At 32.3% G+C, this 23,596-nt stretch overlaps 3 protein-coding genes and 1 non-coding gene across 5 annotated transcripts; 2 read left to right on the top strand and 2 right to left on the bottom strand.

Moving 5' to 3' along the window:
• Nucleotides 1–1,160: 1,160 nt before the first annotated feature.
• LOC130800956 (histone-lysine N-methyltransferase CLF-like) lies at nucleotides 1,161–8,904 on the bottom strand. Its single transcript, XM_057664701.1, has 9 exons — nucleotides 8,799–8,904; nucleotides 6,306–6,403; nucleotides 5,565–6,193; nucleotides 4,872–5,007; nucleotides 4,557–4,777; nucleotides 3,760–3,891; nucleotides 2,408–2,498; nucleotides 1,347–1,394; nucleotides 1,161–1,271 (listed from the first exon to the last, which is right to left on the bottom strand). The coding sequence occupies exons 1-9, from the start codon at nucleotides 8,902–8,904 to the stop codon at nucleotides 1,161–1,163; spliced, it is 1,572 nt and encodes a 523-aa protein (XP_057520684.1).
• Nucleotides 8,905–9,578: 674 nt separating this feature from the next.
• On the bottom strand, nucleotides 9,579–13,246 carry LOC130800955 (histone-lysine N-methyltransferase CLF-like). Its single transcript, XM_057664700.1, has 4 exons — nucleotides 13,124–13,246; nucleotides 10,891–11,010; nucleotides 10,703–10,780; nucleotides 9,579–9,955 (listed from the first exon to the last, which is right to left on the bottom strand). Exons 1-4 carry the CDS (start codon nucleotides 13,244–13,246, stop codon nucleotides 9,764–9,766), a joined length of 513 nt encoding a protein of 170 aa, XP_057520683.1. The 3' UTR covers nucleotides 9,579–9,763.
• A 2,173-nt stretch (nucleotides 13,247–15,419) lies between these two features.
• LOC130801971 (U5 spliceosomal RNA) lies at nucleotides 15,420–15,534 on the top strand. Its single transcript, XR_009039693.1, has one exon. It is a non-coding gene; the product is annotated as a U5 spliceosomal RNA (small nuclear RNA).
• Nucleotides 15,535–17,263: 1,729 nt separating this feature from the next.
• Nucleotides 17,264–23,209, top strand: LOC130801491 (syntaxin-22-like). Of its 2 annotated transcripts, XR_009039625.1 has the most exons (8): nucleotides 17,264–17,646; nucleotides 19,985–20,078; nucleotides 20,226–20,365; nucleotides 20,967–21,041; nucleotides 21,807–21,964; nucleotides 22,049–22,149; nucleotides 22,765–22,890; nucleotides 23,025–23,209. XR_009039625.1 is itself a non-coding variant. In XM_057665354.1 (7 exons), exons 1-7 carry the CDS (start codon nucleotides 17,453–17,455, stop codon nucleotides 22,828–22,830), a joined length of 828 nt encoding a protein of 275 aa, XP_057521337.1. In that variant the 5' UTR covers nucleotides 17,264–17,452; the 3' UTR covers nucleotides 22,831–23,209. The 2 variants fall into 2 exon arrangements, 1 of the variants encoding a protein (XP_057521337.1); XM_057665354.1 differs by having other exon boundaries at nucleotides 22,765–23,209.
• The last annotated feature ends 387 nt before the right edge of the window (nucleotides 23,210–23,596 follow it).

Below are 23,596 nucleotides of genomic sequence, written 5' to 3'. Positions count from 1 at the left end.
TACGTGGAAGTATAATAATTAGGTTAAGAATATCATCCTTTTTGGACCTAGCTGTCATGTAATTTTTAATCGAACTTCGGCTTTGACATTATAATTGGAAAACACAAGATGATGCTCACACTTCATAAGCCAAATAGATACCATATCAAATCCATATATGAGGACAGTGGGAGAAAAATCTCCAATGACCTATACAATATGCAAATCATCTTTAATTTGTAAAAACAACCCAACAATACACACCAAGAAAGTTATGCACGTCATATATATACCTAAAGTTGTGTGGTTTTTGAGGCCAAAATCGGAGTTTACGATATTTGTCAGGATGAGCCCCTATTCTATCCTACCCTACCCTAAGCCCCTATTCTATCCTACCCTACCCTAAACCCCTATCCTATCCTACCCCACCCTAAACCCCTACCCTATCTTACCCTAAGCCTCTATTCTATCCTACCCTACCCTAAACCCCTATCCTATCCTATCCTAGCCTAAACCTTTATTCTATCCCAAGCCCCTATCCTATCTTACCCTAACCCTCCCCTAGGCACTATCCTAACCTAAACATATACCTTCTATTCTAAGCCCCTACCCTATCCTATCCTACCCTAAGTTAGTCCCCCTCCCTTATGGCTCTAAAGCCTTCTATCCTAATCCTAACCCCTCACCCGACCCTAGAAACCCAAACCTCCCTACACACTATTCTATACTATGCCCATATAGCCCAACCTTCTAAAGTAAGAAGATAGCCAATGGGAACACTTATGCAAAACCATTGGAATTCACATGAGACTATTTATAAGAAAGTAGGAGTTTTCCATCTTTCATTTTAGGATGTGGGATCGGATGTGTTGCAATTCACCCATGAATTGAAATGTTTCATACATGCTATCCCACATCGCCTTTTAATAGACATAACCTACAACAAGTAGTCGATCATTCCATGTCAAAGACTTGTTATCCCCAGCAATAAGAGAGTAATTTGCATATCCATTGAAGTAGTTTTCAATTTCTTTTGTTGATGATGGGCAACATTTTAGTCTTTCTTCAGAGGAATTGCAAAAAATTGCTTCGAAGCATTCAACAACTCTTCCAACAATGAGCCCGCCATCCCATGATTTATAACCTCATCAATTAGAAAAAAAATAAATAACATCAACAAATCAATTAGAAGAATTTTCACGATCATATATCTTGCCACGTTTGTCAGCTTCCCGATGTGAGATTAACTCCCCAGTGTACTCTCCGAGGTATTCATGTTTTCCAACACCATTCTGGAAAAACAAGTAGAAAATTTATATGTGCCACCCAAAAGAAAATGAATTCAAGTTAACTGTAAAAAATGTCACCTTAAGAAAAGCTCCCCACCCAGAAACATCAGACCTACCAAGTAGAACCTGTACAATAACAGCAAACATAGTGTCACAGCAGGCATAAGAAAATATAAAAGCTACAGTCACCGCAAAAAAGCAATATCTGAAGATAATAGCTTGGAAGTTATTTCTTATTCAGAAAGGTGATGATAGGCATCATACAAATAAGGCAGCGTAAGAAAACATTACAAATAAAGGTCACTGATGAAAGGAAAATACCCTGCCGGTAAGTGCTAACTAAATAACGGTGAAAAACTACATGAAACGACCAGATGCTATAACAGCTACTCTAAACCCTGGTAATAGGAAAAGGAACATGCTTAAAAGTTACAAACAGGCAGAAACCATGGATATCCAGTATCCACAAATAATTATGAAGACGCTTTCCTTCCCCAATTGTTGCACACCTGCATTTAGTAATCCTAAATTAATTTCTTACTTTCTTGTTAAAGAATCTTGTTCCCTATTTCTCTCACCAACCAGACATTCTTACTTTACAATCACAAAACATCTCTTGCTTCTCTCCTCCACAATTCTAAACCTCTGACAAATTCCAAAGGTAATCATAGAAAGTAATATAGGTCAAAGGAATAATATGGATCAAATGCAGACTATTAGACAAGGTAACTTCTCCAAGCTCAAGCTACCAGAAATTAAAAGCTAGTCCTACAAGTCTAGAACATGACTTCTGATAATTTAGTTTATAATTTACCATCACTTTAAGATCACAAGGCATATACATATAATATAATACAGCTAAGTTTAAAGAACAATACATTGAGCAACTTAATATCCTTTTGCTTCAAATATTCCATATCTAATCTGGCATCTTTTCAATATTTCAACCATTCACTTGCTTCTAAATTTATATATTCTTTTCTGTTTACAGCTCTTTTCCAATAATTTCACCCATCAAAAACCCTATCCTCAGTCTTGGCCTTAGTTAAGTTAATTCAAAAACTTATTAGAACTTAATGAAGATGTAAATCGAGTAAAGAAAAGCCTTAATAAAGAGTAGGAAGTGAAGTTTCATATACCCGCTGCTGCTGCTTGAGCAAAAGCTTCATATTTCTACAACCATAATTGTCACCTCTTTGATTCGGGATACCAAGTGTACCATCACCACAACTGCAATTTAAAGTGAAAATGACAATAAATGTTAGCATGGACTCAACTAATGCATCCTAGGCCCTGGCACTAGGGTGCCTTTTGGTCTAATGCTGCTGTTAATGTAAATTCCCATTCTTTGCTAATACATGCTTTGCAATTAGAATATGTGTATGTACACTTCGCCAATTTCTTTAGTCAACAACACTTGCAGAATTTCATTTCCACCACAACAATTAGAGTAAATCACTGTAACTTACAGGACATGTGAAACATAAAATTGATTCTATAATCATATAACAATTCCAAGACATTTATTAGAGTAACATTTTCATAATAATCCAAGGTATTTTTTAACAAAAAAAAACTTTTTTGAGTAGATAATTTAAACTTCAGAATTCAGATTATTATGAGAATATTATTCAAATAGTAGAGAGTATTTTTACTTGATGGCTCCTCACTAGACAAAGTAAAAGAAATTGAATGTACATGGCCTTAATTCTATTACTCCTCTGTCCCAAGTTTGCTACATTCCTTCCATTCAATTTTTAAATAGTCTCATTTGGATAGAGGGAGTGAGGGACCATGGTTAGGACTTAGCAGATAGAAAAAAGAGGAGAATGAGTAGACCATATAAGGGAAGGAAGATGAGAGAGAAAGCGGTTTGGGCCATATACAGCGGCCCAAAACCAGATAAGAAAATATGGAAAATTAAGCGGGATGACCAAATATGAAATTGTTTCAGTTGACCCTTAACAACATATATTGCTTCGCACATATAAAAAAATGCTAGCCTTTAAGTATACGGGAAACCAAAATCCATAAAATAAATTGATTTGAACACCCAAAAAAACCTAGAAGAGAAATAAAGAAGAAAAATAAGGAGAGAAAATTATGTGGTGAATGCATGCATCAAATGGCATCCAAGTCTAAGACAAAAGGCAACCAGCTTTCTTAGCACATAGCTAAACATCTACGGGAAAATCATACAAAGTCATCGGTTACCAAAAGTTGATTCACCATCTATTCACAAGTATTTGCAAGACATGTAAGAATCGCACAAAAAATTGAGAAACAACAAGCCAAACTATTCTTTAAAATTTTCAAGTGAAGTATCTCATGAGTTGTGATTTGTGAAAGAAAGCAAAATTATTTTGCTGAGATAATTTTATGACAAACCACAGATTTTGCGCATGATACTCCAATATTGTTCCTACTCATCACGATAAATCTAATGCAACTTTATCAGCAGGGACCTGTAGATTTAATTTATTATGCTTACCTAACCCAACAATTACGACAGACATCTGGATCACATTCCCTATCGGCAGCAAAGCAAGGACATTGACGACTTCTGCACTGACTTTTAGCACAGTGGCAGCCCCGGAATCTGTTTTTGCAGCTCTTAGGACACCTATATGAAAGGAGCAAAGTAACAGTTGATGAAAAAACCATCAATATGATAATTCAAGTTTGGGAAATAGTTCCATTTATTAAACAAAGGTTTAGAATTATAAGTCTGTTGCACATAAAATAAGTGTGGACATTGTCAAGATTGCAGTAACGGTCACAAATCAAGATGTTGCCGAAGCAGCACGTCGCGGTGTTACGACTTTTTCGCGAACAATGCACCGTGACTGATTAACTTTAAAAAAACTCTTCTATCGTAGTAAAACAAGTTTTCTACAACATATATTAAAATTAAAGCTTAAAATAAAACTTTTAGAACCTAATACACTTAAAAAAAAGATAGTAATGGCAAATGTATAGAATAAAAGCTTATAATGGCCCTCAGTCCATGATTTTAACTGATAGGTTACATAACAAGGTTCTGCGGTTCGGTAAGCTAAAAATCCATTATAAAGCGGCTGTTATGTAATGTAACCGCCTCACTTTTATTCCATGGTCTGTTGTCAAATTTGGCATGTATATGAACATATAAAACAATTTTTTAAAATTCAGTAATTTGTAACTCTATATAGTATCCTTAAGGCAGAAAGAAAGAACAGTTTCCTATACCAGATCTAATTCAAACTTCTATGAACTCAAAAAAAAATATGAAGCACGCTGGAAACCAACCCGCAGTATTTTTCACAGCATGTGCCATTTAAAAGGCATGGACACTGCTTCCCACAAGCAGTCCCACACCCACAAGGATTATATTGACGACAAGGCTGATCTTTCCTCTCTGAAATCCTTTTTCTAATTGAATGATAGCCAGTAGACTTCCAAGTGTACTTCAAACGACGAACTCTACCTCTCCTCCGAACATATCTTGATCTTCCCCTGTCTTCATCGCCCTGAAATTTGTAGTATGCACCAAAATAATGATACAATATAAAATATTACAAGAAATACTTCCAATTGTAACAAAAACAGAAAACATCAACTAACCATAGCTTTAGAGCAGTCAAGGTTAGTTCCATCTTCACCAATTTGACCGGATAGCTTAGTATTCAAAAGAGTCATGTACTGGTAGACCTCTGAACATGTTTTCAATCCATTTAAAAGGTTTCTAGAGATCAAACAACTGCACGAGGGAAAAAGCGAGATAAGCATTGAAGATCAATGATCTCATAACGGTAATCTTCCCATTGCAGTCTCAAATGAAGATCAACCAATAAACAACAATCTTTTAAACTTAAAACCTACCAGCTGAAACTTAAATAAGACTAAGCTACCTCTCTGCTGTTACAGCAGACTTTAACCAGTAAATGAAGACCTTCCTAGCTTCATTATGGCAACAAAAGAATATATTTTTATAATTTTAAAAATTGAAGAGTATCTAGTCGTAAATTAAAGCCAAGTTCATTGGGTCCTAGTATCTGCATCAGCTTCCATTAGTGGACGATAAACATGCATTAATATTTTTACAAAAAGAACTCATTTTTCCACACAGATTAAAAGTTTACGTTTAGAAGTTCGAAAACCATAAGCATTCACTCAATGGCTTTTCTATTTAGGCCCAACTAAAGCAGTTCTGAAAATGAAAAGCCTGAAACGCAGTTTAAAACTCAATGAACACATAACTAGTTGATACTTAAGAACCCCAAAATAGAAATATACAAAACAGAAGATAAGAATTACCTGTTCTTGCCAAATATCTCTAAACCCTTTTCATAAAGAGCTTTTTCAAGAGCCTTCCAAGATTTATCATTATTTAGTTCCCGTTTCCCTGGGCTTTCATCTACAAGTTCCTCTTTCCTTGACACATAATCCAAAATACCAGTAGACTGACTGTTTGATGCCATAATTAGAGGATCACTAGAACCCCCACAATTTATGGATTTGGAACAGCACAAGGCAAGGGAACCTTTCTTTGACCTTTCATTAGTACTCAAATTCCCTTTCTTATGTGGAGATGAACTTGCAAATTCATCTTCTTTCCGTGTCCGGGAACGAAGTTTGATATCTCTGGACAAAGTAGGTCCAGCGCTAGCTGAATCAGCATCTTGAGGCAACATTTTCTTATGCCTCTTCTGAATAGCAACAAGTATTTTTTCAGCAGCACGCTTGTTCCTACTTTTCCGAGCACCCGATTTCCCGCCAGACTTGCTCTTATTCTGGCCAATGCTGGTGTTATCTTGAGAAAGTTTCTCATCCGAATCACTACTATCGGATGCATTTCTAGCATTTGACGAGGCACTTTCACTTTGAGTAGATTTCCCCTTTCGCTTGTTTGCGGATCCAGTAGACTTCTTCCTTGGTTTAAGTATCTAAGTATTTGGTTTAGTCTACGGTCTAAATGGCCTAATATGTTTTTTTTAAATTACAGTTTTCGATCCGATCTAGGTTTTAAAAATTTTAGACCAGACCGGACCGAAAAACCATAATATATTCTGGTCTGGTGTAAACCGTGTGACTCAAACTCAGACTCAAGTTCAAATCCACAACCAAAGTCTTATACTTCATATTTGAATTCAAACCTATCGATTTTAATGGGTTTAGGATTTTAAAAGTGTACCTAATGACTTATAGATGGATTGTATTTAATCATTTATATTTTACCTTTTTTAACATGGTTGGATCATAAATTAAGTTTAAGAAAAGTTTGAGTCGAATCTAAGTTAAATAAATAGTCAAAAGCACCAATATAGACAGAGTGAATGATAATCATTTTCCATAACACAAAAGTCATGACTCATGAGTCGGCCGCCACATTAAGAAGATATCAACTTATTTAATACCTAATTTTATATTTATATAAAGTCATTGAAAAATATATATGGACTATATACATCAAAAAATGTTAAACTAAGGATATTTTCAAGGTTAAGTAAACAAACAATGTCAATAAATTAGGTGAAGGAACATTTGAGAATTTGTTAAAATTGTTGATAGGGAGCTCAACTAATGAAATAAATGAAGAAAGGAGGGTGTTTATTTGCATCATTGGATCAATTTGAATTATTTTAAAATCGGTTCTTGTATTCACATTGGTTTTTACATTATTTTAAATTCACTTTAAAGTCGAGTTAAGTTGGATTCAGTTTTAAACATCTCTAGAAAGAATTGAGATTTATATGCTTGCTCGGCACCCCTGAGCGACTTGATTGCTCACTCAAGCTTATGATGTTGTTTACGCCTTGCTCACTCCATAGAATTATCACAACTTCTCATGTTTTGATACTCCAAAATATAAAGTATTTCAAGAATTTAATTTTATGGGAAGGGGAAAATAACGAAAAAATTTTAGTGAAATGATCGATAAAATATAATATCACATTGAAGACCATAAGAATTAACACAAAAACTCGAGAAAATTTCAAAACCATCAATTTAGACCAACACAATTCATGTGTGTAACATTTTTACTATCCTACCCTATCCTACCCTATCCTAAACCCCTATCCTATCCTACCCCACCCTAAACCCCTACCCTATCCTACCCCACCCTAAACCCCTACCCTATCCTACCCCACCCTAAACCCCTATTCTATCCTATCCTACCCTAAACCCCTATCCTATCCTACCCTAAACCCTTATTCTATCCTACCCTAGCCTAAACCCCTATCCTATCCTGCAACATGCTATCCCACATCGCCTTTTAATAGACATAACCTGCAACATTGTGTAGATGATATCACTTGAATTTTCTAATGAAACAAAGGGAGTCTTTTTTTTTGTTGTTTTTTTTTTTTTTGATTTGAAATGATGAAATGATGAAACAAGGGAGTTTAATTTGGTTTATAATAAAATTGTGTAAAGGTAATGTATTAACGGTTGTCAAAATTACTTATTATCTTTTTAAATAAATTTTAATTAATACTCCCTCCGATTTTTATGAATTAGTCCCATTTCCTTATTTGGCAAAACCTTTGAATTAATCCCATTTCTATTTTTGGCAATCCTTTTTTACTTAAATACCCTTAGTTCACACTACTTATCCTTCACTACTTACCCTTTACTATTTACCCTTTTTAATGGACCCCACACAATCCTTAATATCCGTGCCCAAGCAAATGGGACTAATTCATAAGATCGGAGGGAGTAATATTTAATTTATTTTATGATAAATTTTAAAATTTTAAAATACTAAGAAAATACATATGTTACAACAAAATTTAAGATTGAAATTGATTATTAATATGAAACAAGTAATATTATTGATGCTCCCTTAATTAGGTTGCAATGTTGCATCATATTACATGTATATATATATATAGAACTGATCAGCTAGCATTGCATTACTTGTGCTAAATGCATGCATATCTTATCAATTACATCAAAATAAATGATGAATGATCTAGACTTATTAAAGCAGGGATTTTTTTTGCAACTAAATATGTCCATAAATTGTTAGAAAAATAAATCAAAACTCCGTCCACTTCATTGACTTTGTCCATTTTCTTATTTGTCCATCCCACTTGTTTTGTTTTATTTTCTTATTTATTAGGTCTTTTTTACAATATTACCCTTCTTTACTTTGTTCTTTATTAACAATTTAGTAAAATAAGTAAAATTTTATATGAAGCACTACTTTTTTTAACTTTATGCCCAAATAAAATAAGACAAAGTTATTGAAATGAGGAGAGTATGTGATTTTAGATCAAATAATTAAAATGAGGTTGACTAACATATTGATGAGTTATTCCTCTTATTAACAATTTGTTTTAGAATGAAACTTAATCATTTGGTGTGCAGTCACTCTCCATAATTTTATGCGGATCTTGTGTTGTAGAAGTCTAACACCACAATTTATTATAATATTTGATTATAAGATCAAAGTAGCGATCAGACTCACCTGATCAACATCATCTCAATTCTGATCATTGTTTTTATTCTTGAATTTGAATCTTAATGATAATTATCCGAATATACCTTTTGATTTCACGTGATAGCCGCCTTTTACACGATTTCGTATAGGTCTTTCACGTGACGACTGTGATCGTCCCTTTTCTTCATCCTTTGATATGATACTCTGCATCTTTTAGAGTTTTCACTTAATTCCAAAATCTTTTAAATAAAATGGTTTAAAGAACAAGTTTAAATGTTGAACAGTTTACATTTATTTAAATTTGATTTGCATTATTGGCTTTGTTTAAGTTTGGCCCAATTAATTGATTGTTCATGTATACTCTTCCTGAATATATGAAAGACTTAGGAAAAACCCTAAATTTGTCATGGTATCAGATGGCCTTTAAAATATTTAATTAAAATATAATATATAATATAAATAAAAAAATTCCTTATAAAAACAACAATAAAGCAACCCAAAATAATAAATGAGAAATCTAAAAAAAGGAGTATAAATATACCATTATTAACATTTGCAATTCATCTACATATATTCACGCTACAAAATTTTATTTCACAAATCTCTTACAGATTATCAAAGAGCCATTGAAGATTCTCGAATCTATGAAAATTTTAAAATTTGCCATTTTTCTTTGTAACCTAAAAACAAGAGAACAAATAACACTTGCTTCACACGTGGAATTAGAAAAGCCATTAAAAACTCAATAAATTGACAGAGTAGCCATTGACACAGGAAAAAAATGAGATGCATTTATACTATAATATAACAAACAATACATAACTATACAGTAAATCACTACATGTTTCACTTGATTCAATAAGAATCAGATATTCAAATAAATAGGCGAACTCAGCATCCTTTTCGCAATGTGCATAAATACAATTGAGTTAGAATTTGAAATGAATTCAAAATTTTCCCCTTCACAGGGTCGTCAGTAGTTAGGATTTTATCTGGCGATATAAATTATATGCTCGACCTGTAAAGAATGACAAAATGAATTCTTTGAATCAAATCATAACTGATGGAATTAAGCTAGTTTCTTTGCACGGCCGCTGGAAGGTCCTGCGGCATCTTTTTTGGATACAGCATCCTCAGGTTTCCGAGCCCATGCTGGAGCTCGATCAGGCTCATAACGGTAGTCGTAGAACAATTCTTCCCCACCATTTATTCGTTCCTTCGCAAATATGCCCACTCGGTGATCACCAGCAACCATAATAACCTGCCACCACATGGAAGTATCAATTAATTTTGGCATACCAGTGAAACAAAATGAAGACTAGATACAAAACAAAGGCGGAACGCATCAGTAACAGTGGCGAAGCCAAAACTTAAGGTAAGGGTGGACAAAAGGACTAAACTATAGTTGTTCGAGGGGCCAAAATTCTGAAAGTTCCTTATACCCATTATCATAAAAGGGAAATTCAAAATATGAGAGGGTCTGTGGACGACCCCCGCACCCCTGGCTCCGCTTATGAATTCGGTAATTAAACTGAGAGATAACCCCACAAGTCAAAAATTACAGATATAATCTCTCTATTGTCCATCCCACAACCATATGGAGCAAGAATTTCTCTGCACAATAAGCATTCATATTGATCTTTCTCTCCACTAGTCAAAAATACACACTTCCATGTAGGAAAGCCAAAAATGAAGACATGTTTGACATTAAATTAAGGACAGGCCTTAAACTTTAGTGGATGATTATGTACTGAGCATAGTGAACTGATCTTCCCACAAGGCTGATGAGCAACATAAAACTTCCATTTATCCGATTGATGTCATGTAGATAGGCTAAACTTATAAAGAAAAAAGCATTCATCCAGTCATACATTGAAGACTAAGCACTTTAAGCCATAAAGGATGACTGGTAAAAAAAAAAATAAAATCTCTACTTTCCTGAGAATTGCAATTCACAATTAGCATTCTTCATATACATAAAAAAAAAAAAAAAAAAAGCAAGAGATACCTTTGCATAGCAATTTGGATCAGGGGAGTGGTTGGCAAATTTCAACTTGTCGCCTTTCCGATAAGCATCAAGAACAAACTGCACAGTCAGTAAATAAATGTCAAAACTCATTAAGACAGAATATGCAAAATGAAGTTTCATCTAGAACTAAGAAACTAAATATATGATTAATCATTTCCACGACAAACCTGGTCGTTTAAATTGAAAAGAAATGAAGAATTTTCACGATCATATATCTTGCCACGTTTGTCAGCTTCCCGATGTGAGATTAAAAAATTATATATTGGGCCGACCCGATTAGAGATGGTCTCTCACAAGAATTTGTGTTTTTATTTTTAGTTATGACTAATTTTTTTTATCTCGCATTTTACCACTTTTTCCTATAAAATATTAATTTATTTTATTTTTTAGTATTTAAATACTATCGCATATTTAGAGGCGTTCAACGGATCGGATCAAAATATTAACGGATCGGGCCATCGGTTTGAACCCGACCCCTTAATTAAGACTTTTTTTAATCTTACGCTTGAAATTAGATATCTATAGCACAAATTTGATAGTAATGACTAATGAGCAGAGTATTTGAAATTAGAAAGCAAAAAACAGAAGCGCCTAAAAGCATTCTACATGTGCTTTTGGAATAACTAACACAAAAGTATTAATTAACGCCATTTTGGTTTAGGCGTTGTGTATGTTTTTTTTTCTGTCAACTTGTGTATATGATTATATGAGATTGTCTTATTAAAATAAAAAATTAAGAGTATATTTAATGATAATAGAGTATTTTATAATCTCTATTAGTTAAAAGTTAAAACGTGAAAATTAACATTCATTAATTTTGTATTCATGTCTAGTTTCATACTCCGTTTAAATTTATTATTTCTATTTTGTTTTATTATCATATTTGGTGAGTAATTTGCCTATATAAAAGTAAAGTCATTGATGCACTAATCGGATACTTAAAGCTGTAAGTCTGTAACTCTACATAACTAAAAATTATACAAAATAAATATTAATAAACTGTATGTTTTAGACGAATCAATAAAATTCTATTTAATTATATTTTAGCGTATGGATTGAAAATAAAATACACATTAAGGGGTGTTTGGTATGAACTCTTTAATACCAAGTAAGGGATTTAATTATGAATAATCATTACTCCACATTTTTTGTTTGGTATAATATTAGGTTAACCTAATCCCTTTCTTGAGGGTAATGAATACCTTATTTTGTTACCTATAATTTATGTCAAGTAACAAATTCTCATACTATGATCAAGTAAATGTTTCCTTATATTTTTACGCCAAATAACATATAACTACAATCTATACTCTTACCTTTACTCGTCTTTATCATTTCTCTTTCCATTACATTATATATTCCAATATCAAATACCCCTAACGGTTCGTTTGGTTGATGGTGATGAAGTAATAGGAATGAAATGTTATAATGACAATAGTAATGAAGGAATGGATATTAGAATTGGTAATGAAGATTCTTTTGTTTGGTGTGCATGACTAAAGGACTAAAGAATGGTAATAGAAGATAATATTCCATTGATTGCATTTGGTTGTTATTAATAAAAAATGGTAATGACTCTTAGTTTCATTATTGTATATTTGTATCTAAAAACATTATTGTATCTAATGATTATTTTTTAATAATAATATTTTTTTGGATAATTACATACATTACCTTTTTTTTCTTCATTATTTTTTTTCTTCAGCTCGAAACAACATTACCTTATTTTATTACCACAGTAATACTTCATTACCATTACAGCCTATTACCAGGTTGTTTGATGGTAATAAAAATGGCCCTTTTTGGTAATTTCATTACCTTATTTTATTACCATCCATTACCATTGAAGGCATCCAAACAACCAAATTTTTTATTACTTAATTTTATTACCATTACCGCCCTCTAATACCATGTATCAAACTGGCCGTAAGAGTGATCGATGAATAATGTCCAAAAAACAAATAGGACATTTAAAAAGAAACGAAATGAATATATTTTAAATCTAGTATGTGGCAATTGAAATAAGGTAAATTTAATTAGTCTAACTCCAGTGTGTTTAAACCCTTAGCTACGCGTACAATACATGTGTGTTTGCGATAATACCCAAATGGACGATTTCCTTTAGAGAAACTTATAATCATAACATTTTCATCACATTTAGAAGAAAAAAAAACACTCCACATCAAAGTACAACATTTAGAAGAAGGGATAGTTTGAGTAAAGAAAGTTGATGATGCAGACAAAAGTATGAAGAAATTAAGAATACAAATTAAACTAGATTTTGAGAACATCAATGACCCTTTTGCCTGTAGGGTATGTCTCAAAGAAGAGGTTTCTGTATGTTTGAGTGGACACTCTTTAATACAACTGTGGTTCATTGTTGCATATCAGTTCATTGACAGGTCCCACTTCACCATCTGGGTTTGGAAAATAAAATGCTGCCATTGTAAACCTTTCCTTCTTTGAATTTGGAATCACCCTGTGTATTACACTCTTGAATATCCCATTACTCATCAACTGCATTTTAAAGCCATCATTTAAGACTACAATCAGGTTAAGAACTTATCATAGACTAGATATACATATATTATTTACATGGAGTATAGATGTGTATGTGTCTAGACCCAGAGTCGACCCTAATTTGAGGGTCTCACTCTTTTTTTGGACCCTATAAATCTAGGATATGAGTCCTAAATTTTCAACTTCAAAGGATTTGAGTTTGGATTTGGGTCCTACAAAAAATAAGGTGTAAATCTCAGTTTGCTAGACCCTATTCGAATCCTACTCATACCCCTTCTTAGTAATCTTGAGACTTTGACAAATCAGCTTAAGCTTAAGAAAATACCTGAAGCTTTAAATATAATGCTATATAGTCGATCAACTCTAAATAAGGGTGAAAATTGAAAATATGATGAAGAAATTGCTAATATAACAAGTTGATTATCATTTGTATTAAATTCTCAAATAAATAACCTTATTAGTTCGATGTATTGATTGCTCTATATTTATTTTTAACTATGACTTACGTTTCATTCTTAATTTTTATCTCCACGTACATTTAATTTATCTTTCTGGTCATCCACTTTCTCATATATATATATATATATATATATATATATATATATATATATATATATATATATATATATATATATATATATATATATATATATATATATATATATATATATATATATATATATATATATATATATATATATATATATATATATATATATATATATATATATATATATATATATATATATATATATATATATATATATATATATATATATATACACCGTTTTAATTTATAACACTTTTACACAATTTCTTTGATCTTTACCGAATTTATAATTGAGTTATTTCTTTGAAATAAAGGAATATAATTTCATATGGTTTACTTTATGATTATTTTTTTTCAATTTTATTGCTCAAATATCCATTAAAAGTTTTGGTAAATCACTCTTAACCCAATGCCAAAAAACAACTTATAACTAACAATATTTTTTAACAAACGTCTTTCATAACAATTAACTTAACAACAGATAAACTTAAAAGTGTTCAAAATAGACCTAATAATCCGAAATTTACTACACCTTATAACCGAACCCGATTTGTAAAATGATTTACCATGATGTGAAAAACAATAGGGACGCAAAAACCGATTTTAACCGACCCGAAGTACCTAATCCGAAATCAACCCAATGACCCGATTGCACACCTCACAACTCGAGGGAGAATTTAGAAATTTAGAGTAATTATCTCGATTTCTTTTTAGGCTTGTAATTAACTTATTAGAAATTCAGAATATATTACTAGAGGGAGAATTTATGCAAATTCCAAATGAGACATTTGTTTTTAATTAGAGGGAGTATAAGCTATTAGAATATACATTACTCTATTACACTATAATCGATTGTATTTCTAAGTTTGATAATTGAAACTTATTATACATAATAAAGTGAATTAGATTAATCAAGTAATCATAACAATTTTATATGATATTATGTATTTATACTTATTAGTGACCTTGAATACTTTAAAATAATAAATCTATTACACTAATAATTGATCGTATTTAATTTAAAGCTTAATAATGTTCGGAACTAGACCTATTGGAGTGAATGAAACTAATACAAACTATCTTATAGAGTTATAGAGTTATAGTTATAGACTATCATTGACAGTTAACTCAATGTTATTACTGATCTTAGGGCTGGCAAAAGCTGACCCAACCTGCTAACCTGATCTGAAACCGATCCAAAATTAGCGGGTTTGGGTTTAGATTTTTGACCCAATTAATTAAATGGGTCAACCTAACCTGATCTGTTTATTAAATGGGTTAGGTTCAGGTTGAATATTTAAACCCGAAAAAAACCTGTTTAACCCATTTATTAAATTGGTCAATCAGGTCAGGTCGACCTATATTTTAACCCATTTATTAACCCATTGAAAATTTTGTAAATTCAGTTTTATTACTACTCATCCTAACTTACTCTAATGTAAAGATCAGTTAACAATGGATTTCTTATTTCTAATTCTCAAAATACTACATTTTTGGAGTACTTTCCAAAAAAAAACATTGTTGTAGAGATTAGTGAAAGCACAATATCCCACATCGGTCAAGAAAAAAGAGCAAGGTAATGCTATGTATATAAATAACAAAACCTGCTTCTCTTTATTCTCACGCTACCATGCAGTGAGCACGAAGCGAACTATTCTTTCGCCTTTTACTAAAGAATACCATGTGCTTGCTGCATTAAGTGGCATACGTTTATTTCTGTAGGAAGCCTTTATAGGCTATTAATAATTTATAGGCTATTAATAATCGATCGTAATTCAAAGTTTATTTATTGTAATTTGATCTATTATAGTAAATGAAACTAGTACCCCATCTTTTTTGTTACTTTGAATTAAATAGCCTAAATTATGCAATTTGATCAAATTCAATAATAAAAATATTTAATATTTGATATAAAATATTTATATACTCAAATAAATTATTTTAGATAACTAATTGTCCAATTTGATGAATATATTACTCAATTGATACATTACTTATTCTAAGTCGTTGATCTTTGTATATAGACGTGTGAGATCTTACTAATTGTCCAATTTTTGTAATGTGCTTATTGGTTTATAATTGATTTTAATATCATGGGGAATCTTATTTATTTATATATAATCTTGTTTACAATGTTTCAATATTAGAAATTAGTTTTCAAATATTCAAAAAATCATAATTAGAAAATTGAAATTGGACCTAATAATAATGAACAAAGCAAATATAGACTCAAAATTTAAGATGGTTCACCTAACTTGAGCTATATTTTGTTATCTATCATATCTAGCTAGGATAGTATTAATATGTGTTTAAAAGAGAACTATAAAAGTTGAAGAAATTATAATGGAGGTTTAGTGAGGAAAGGGAAACTAGTAAACTAAGCAATGAGTAGCTCTACACAAATGACACTTTGACATGTCCTGTGTCTGATGAGATCTTTGTTCACCAAGATTATGTCTTGCTCTAGGACACTACCCAACCAATGACTACAATGGACAAGTGTACTAGGTTGATTCTCCCTCAATCAATTCCAAGCTAGTACTTGGTCCTTTCCTTACCTACACTAATATACTTGATTGATTTACTTATGTCCTAATTATTGATCAACCAAGTCACTTATAATCTTAACAATTGATAATTTTAATTCATCCCTAACTTCTTTAGTTATTTGAATTGATGTTAAATTTTTTATTCTATAAAAATTACTCAAAAATTCATCATTGATTTAAGGTTTTATTAAGGACAAAGCCACAATTTGATTATAACTAATACTTTTTTTGTTTTAAATTACTTGCAATATTAGAAATATTATAATAATTTATTTATCATCCTTAATTTATGATTAATTTTTAATCTATAAGTTAACAGATAGTTAAGTGGAATCTTATTTAATTCGTCTCAATGCAAAAATTATTAATATCAACTTTTTTAAGTTTTTTATCATATATAATTAAAAATGTTAAGGATAAAATTAATACATTAAACTGCGTAAAAAATGGTTGCAAGTATTTTAGATTGGAGAATATATAAACTTAGTAACCAACTTGCTACATCCTAAATTCCATAATTTATGGCAACTTGATTTCAAAATTCAGAATTAATCTAATCTAATCTTCTTATTTCGTTTTATTTTTTATTTTGATTTATTTTTTTTATTTTTTATTATTTTTTATAATGATTAATGACCATTATTTTTTTAATTTCATCACATATTTTATTTTTTTTTCATTTCTTTATTACTTGTTAACTATAACAAATGTCAAAGTTTAATTGGCAATTGGAATAAAAAAACTCAACATATCCTATTTTTTCACCACGTAATATCATGAGGGTCCACGTAAGACTTTACCAGCGGGAACACATCATTTTTTCCCTTCATTTAAATTTAAATAATAGTAATAGATAATAATAATAATAATAATAATAATAATAATAATAATAATAATAATAATGATAATTCTTCGAAAAAACAAAAATAAAATCATTCTGTCATCAACTTCCTTTATTATCGCATACTCGACTTTCTTTTGTCCTTGACCTGGAATTCTGAAAATTTTACATTTTCAGAATTTCCAGATCTCTACTACTCCAAAGTTGCAATTATATGATTTTAATTTTGATTTTGATTTGAATTGGGTGGTGTAATTAATCGAAAAGAGATGAGTTTTCAAGATCTCGAAGCGGGTCGTCGGCCGCTAGCTTCGAGAAGTGATTTAATTAATGTTAAACAACAAGAACCTACTCAGGCCGTCGCTTCTGGAATCTTCCAGATTAATACCGCTGTTTCCTCTTTTCAACGCCTTGTTAATACCCTTGGTACTCCCAAGGACACCCCTCAACTTCGTGAGAAACTGTATGTCTTTCTTTGTTTGGATTGTTCTTGAGATCTGATGTACTAAATTATCTGAATTTTATTGTTTTTGGGTTTTGTATTAATCTTGCTTGGGTTCATTTTTTTTGTGTGGGTGGAATTGTTTAATTTTGGTAATCCGTTGTAAATTTGTTGAGGTAGAAGAAAATTCAACTTTCATCTTTTGGGCAGATGCAGTGTCTGGGTAGTTTTTGCCTTTTGGGTATGTGCAAGTGCACATTGCACCGAAGCCTTAATTAAGGGCTTCAAATATAGGTTTAAATTACTTAATAAGAGTATTAATTTAATTAAATTACTTGTATTAGGCCCTTAATGTTGTAAAAAATAGGGAATAAAATAAATTGCACCTACAAAAATATTCTGACGCAATTTTAGTAGGGTAATGTGATTTTGCTTATCTTTGCTTTTTATCTTGGTAAAATGTCCAGTTTGGTGTAGATTGAATTGCTTTATGTTGTGCAATTTTTGCGGGTTGGTGATAATTTGCCTGGGGTAACCTGTTTTTGTGTCAGATATGTTATGTCAAAGGCAATGATATATATTGCAATAGTGCTATTTTTGCAAATAAGATTTGCTTGTTCTTGTACTAATTTGGCTAGGTTAGTCTACATTGAGTTTGATTTATTCTGTACATATTGTGGCCAATTTGTTAATTTGGATTGGGTTTAGTGCTTTTTTGGTCTTGACCTTCGGTGGTTTAGTAGCTATCTTGGTTGGTTGAGCTCTTGGTGAAATTTTGTTTCTGTATTATAGGTTAGGAGTTGGGAATTCATTTTGCATGTGCAGTGATTTGGTTGTAGGTTAGTAAGGATTACTGAGATTTTTTCAAGTTACAACTACAAGTTGTGGGACTTGTGGCTTGTGTGATAGATGTAGTGATGAGTGTGTGCCTGTTGTAGTTTTATATAATTCATGCTGTTTCCCTTTTGTGGTTAGGTTACCTTTTCCACTAGTGCATTCCTTTTGATTGGTTAATGGAGGACTACATAAATTTCCCAAAAAGCATTTTTTGGTGGCTCTTGATGTGGTCGACTTAGAACTTTTTGTCTCTACAATTTAAGTGAGTAGTGTGATTGAGGTTGCGTTAGATCTTAGTTGAGGCACGAGTACTCTATAGAAAAGTTCATGATAAGAGTTGCATAATGGAGCTTTAAATCTTTTGGGCTCCTTGTCATTTGCGGGTTTTCAAATGGTTGATTTACAATGTTTGGCCGCAGAGGCAACAGGTTTTGCCCTGGTTTCCTATGGATATATTGAGCATCCCTCTAGGTTCACACCTGTTTCCTTTTTTACTGACCAATTTTTCTGTTTTTCACTCAAGTTTCATCCTCTAGACGCCCAGTTCTTTCTGTGTTTCAATAATTACATTTATTTGTCTGTTATGAAAGAAATTTCTGTAACACTATTATATGTTGGCTGCATCTAGTTTTAAGGTTCTTCAATCCAGAAGTTCAAGAGGACTCTGTTGGTAATTAGCACATATTTTCTTCACTAGTTTAGACTAAGCTATTGGATTGAGCAGAAGAGAAACAGCTCAAAATAAATTTCTTATACATAAAAAATGAAGGCTTGCCCTTGGTTTCATATACTGTGTGTTTGATTTCTTATTTATTGCTGCAAAATTTGATGCTTAGTTCATAGGATTATTGCTTCTGTGACTTGAGCTTGTTTGTTAGAGATAAGAAATATATTTGTGGTCTTTAACGAGCTTGAAGAGAGGGCATGCACTAAAAGCAGGACCATTCTCTAATTTGTAATTTTAGATGTAGGATTGTTCTGTTTCTCTATATTTTTTATCGCCTTTTCCTAACAAGAATACTTGTCTTAGTTTCGATTTTTTATCTCTAGAATGTTTTGGTGTTATAGTTCTCTAGTCTTGACTGTTCACAAATATTAAGGATATTGTAAAGAATTAATATAATTGCATTTAAGGGTAGTGTCAAATAAGATGCTTAGAGAGAGCAAATACGTAATTTGGACAATTTCTAGAAAAGCATACAAACACATTAAGGGGAGGAATTCTGGGACGAGTTGATTTTTCATTGTCTTTTGTATCTTCGAAAGTTTCTTTTATGCAAATTTATTTCTGATCAACAGCTCTAGTTGTAACTATAACTTCTTTTTTGCTAATAAGATCTTTTTTATATAGGTCTTGTGATGTTTGTTACCTTTTATACTTGCTTTCAGAGTTTAATATGCTTTGGCCTGAAATTTGCTTAATAGTTAGCATCATTTGACTTTCTTGATTGTTATGCATTCAATGTTGGCTGTATATTCCGCTAGACTCATCTGATCTTAAACTTCCTTTTTCTTTTATTAGCCACAAGACAAGGTTACATATTGGGCAATTGGTGAAGGATACTTCTGCAAAGCTCAAACTAGCTAGTGAGACAGATCATGAAAGTAATGTCAGTGTAAGTGTTTTTATTTTCGTCCCAACTCTCTGGTTCTTTAAATGCACGTCCTACTTTCAAACTTGCATCTCCTTTGTTTCTAACATATGTAATCATGCATATATTCTTTACTCGGCCAATTATTTTATTTTCATTACATGTGTTCAGGCAAGCAAGAAGATTGCTGATGCAAAACTTGCAAAAGATTTTCAAGCAGTTTTGAAAGAGTTCCAAAAGGCTCAACGCATTGCAGCAGAACGGGAAACAACATATGCTCCATTTGTTCCTCAGGCTGTTCTTCCTTCTAGGTACTTATTTTTGCAAATTGCATATCATAATCTCATGGCACTTCAATATTCATCATTTTGATATAAGCCAATATTTTAGGTCAGCTTTCTTTTTATCAAATTTAGAACATAATTGTTGATATTAGAATGCCTATTGTAAAATTCCTTCCATCAATCAACTTGTCTGGTGATTTCTCTTAAAATTGACCTAGTGATGAATACATGTCTTTTATTCTTTTACAAAAGATGAAAGAACCTTCTCAATTGTCTTCTCTCATATTCTTCTTGGTGCTTTTTTCTTCCAGCTTAAGCCTTTTTTTTTTTATTTTTTTTTTATTTTTAAATAAATTTGATGCTGCACTCTTCAATGAAAGAACCCTAATAGTGTGACTCTTCTTGTAAGAGCATAATGGTGTGTGTTTGTATTTGCATGTGTGTGTTCGTTTGTTTTCTTATTTGTTGTTTAAATTAGGTGATTAAGTTAGGAATTTATCTCGTCATTAAATACTTGAGGAGTCTTATCCAATTTCAGCACTATCATACTGGTCATAGAACTTCCCTCCCGGAGCAGGGTGTTTTATGTAAACTAATTGTTATGCCAATTGGCCTTCTGTTTTGATAGTTACACAGCTAGTGAGGTTGATGTGAGTTCAGAAAAGACTCTGGAGCAGCGAGCTCTTCTTGTGGAAGCTAGAAGGTAAGGATCTTGCACTCAAGATTGTTTTGTTTCTGCTGTGTTGTATTTTTAAAGCTATCTAATAGTTTTAAAGCTTCATGTATGAATGCTGGTTGCTAAGCCTGCTTTTTAGCTGTATTCCAGTTTTCTAGTTTCAGCATCTTTCAATACAATCTTGAAATGGCTTGTCCATAAAATTCCAAGGGGAAGTATCTTTTCTCTATGGGAAAAATTGTTATATGTTAGATTTTCAGGACATGGTATCGATGAAGGGCTAGATAAATGAACTCTTAGTCACTTTTAAAAATTTTCTGGACTATCCACTGGCCAGCAATTTTGATTTTGCAAGTCTGCCTTCAACACTCAATATGGTTTTGATGTTCACATTGTATAATTCAATCAAAATGTCTTATTTATTTGATGGATAAATCATCATTTTATGCTAGCAAGTTTGCTTGTAGATTTATACCTTTGGTCGGCAGTAGCTGATCATGGATCTAACTGGGCAATGACAATGACAAAGGAGTTGGCCCCTTTTTGACCATGGATTTTTCCCTGATAATTTTGCACGTGGTTCTAAACAAATGCTTTTAAAATTGCGTCATAATGAGCCACTTTATTGACTGTAATCTTTTGTCAATGGCCCACATATCTGGCCTGGCCAGTTTTGTTCAGCTCTATTCTGTGATTGTTAACTGGGTATTAATCAGCTAGCAAAATAATCAATTTTTTACAGTTTCTCTTGTTGAATGTCACAATCTCTAATGTTTCTATCGTGTTGTGCAGACAAGAGGTGTTGCTATTGGACAATGAGATATCTTTCAATGAAGCTGTTATTGAAGAAAGAGAGCAGGGAATACAGGAAATCCAGCAGCAAATTGGAGAGGTAAATGAGATCTTCAAAGACCTTGCTGTGCTTGTTCATGATCAAGGAGCTATGATCGGTATGTAGTCTCTCATCTGTTTAGTTCTGAAGTGGTATACAATGAGTCTGTATGCTAAGCCTTTTGGGTGGTTGTTCTATACAGATGATATTGGATCCAATGTTGAGAATAGCCATGCTGCAACTACACAGGCGAGAACCCATCTAGCAAAGGCATCAAAGACCCAACGATCAAATTCATCTCTGGTGAGTTTATTTTGACTGGTGATGTTTCTTCCACTGGTATTTTATCACCTGATTTTTTTACCAACAAGAATATTATAGCCTTAATACAACCAAATGGGGTCGGCTTGATGGTGTGTTTTAATTGTTTATCCTGTTAATAATTTGGTTATCTGGGTTTTTTATTTTCCCTTGTTTTTGAGTGGGGCAGTCAGATACATCAATATTAGCATCAGCCAGAGAACACAGTGATTTCAAAAAGAGAAAAAAAAATAGTTTTGGTGTTACCTTGAATGTGTGTAGTTGTATGGTACCTTGAAGGCTCATGGTGATTGGGATGAGCAAAAGTTTGCCGATCTTTGGAATTCTATTAGCCTTCATAAGCTACTCTATACCACCTCTCACCCTTTTATCCAAAATGCAAATAATGATTGGAAGGAAAAGGTGTGAGCTGAAAATTGTCTCAAATTGCTTTCGCAATCTTGTATATAATTTTTTATTTAATCATGAACAAATTTTAACTACAGTTTTGAACAAATAATTTCAAAAATTAGTTGGTCATACTTTGACATGATTGATCACCGTAACCTTTTCTAGGTCTGTTTTATCTTCATTTTCTAAAAACTCTCTTGAATGCAGACGTGTCTGCTCTTGGTGATATTTGCTATCGTTCTCCTCATCGTTCTTATAATCGTCGCGGCATAAGGAGGGGGCTCTGGAGTTTTCTCTTTTGGTGCGCTGATAAGGCTTACACTTTGGAAAGACGTAATGTTTCATCCTTCCTCCACATTTCTTATGTCATCTAGGCTTTTGGCTGTTGGAGCCAAGGAAAGAAGATGAGGTCTAGGTTTGTGTTACACTTTCAAAAGCGAAGCTTAAGTGATTTTGTATCATTTCAGGTGGCTCGGCATATATATGTGATCCGAGGAGATGTTCAGCTATTTCTAGCTGAATGGGTTGTGATTGTGTTATCTCTGTTTTCTGTAAGTTGTGACTTGCTGTCCAACTACATCTATCTGTTTAATGATCCTCTGTTCAAATCTTAATTCTTTGTTATAAGAAGAAAAATGTCTTGTTTTTTCTATTGGGGTTTATGTTCGCAGCGTGCTTCTTCCTTCCCCCTTCCCCTCGTATGGTCGTAATTCCGAACGGGTTCTTATTCCACACAAACTCCTTCAATGTGAACTTGAGTGCAATAAGCAGTAGCTTTGTGTTCTCGAACGAGTTGTGTCATTCTGAAATCCTTTTCTTTCTAGTTAGTTTTCAGTTCCTATTCTATTTTCAATGAAGCTAAATATTCATAGTTTTTTGGTTTTGAATATAGTTTATAGTAAATGACTTTTTACATCGTATGCACTTTTTCTACTTACATGAAAGTCTTAGATAATGTTTGTTAGTATGTTTCAGTCGGAAATAATCCCTTTTTATTACAAGGCTGAGGTTGCGTAATTTCTACCCTCCAATTTCGACC

Source organism: Amaranthus tricolor, chromosome 15 (genome assembly GCF_026212465.1).
Source record: "Amaranthus tricolor cultivar Red isolate AtriRed21 chromosome 15, ASM2621246v1, whole genome shotgun sequence".
NCBI classification, from domain to species: Eukaryota; Viridiplantae; Streptophyta; class Magnoliopsida; order Caryophyllales; family Amaranthaceae; genus Amaranthus; species Amaranthus tricolor.
The sequence above is the reverse complement of the archived record's forward strand: the minus strand, read 5'-3'. Positions and strand labels throughout refer to the sequence as shown.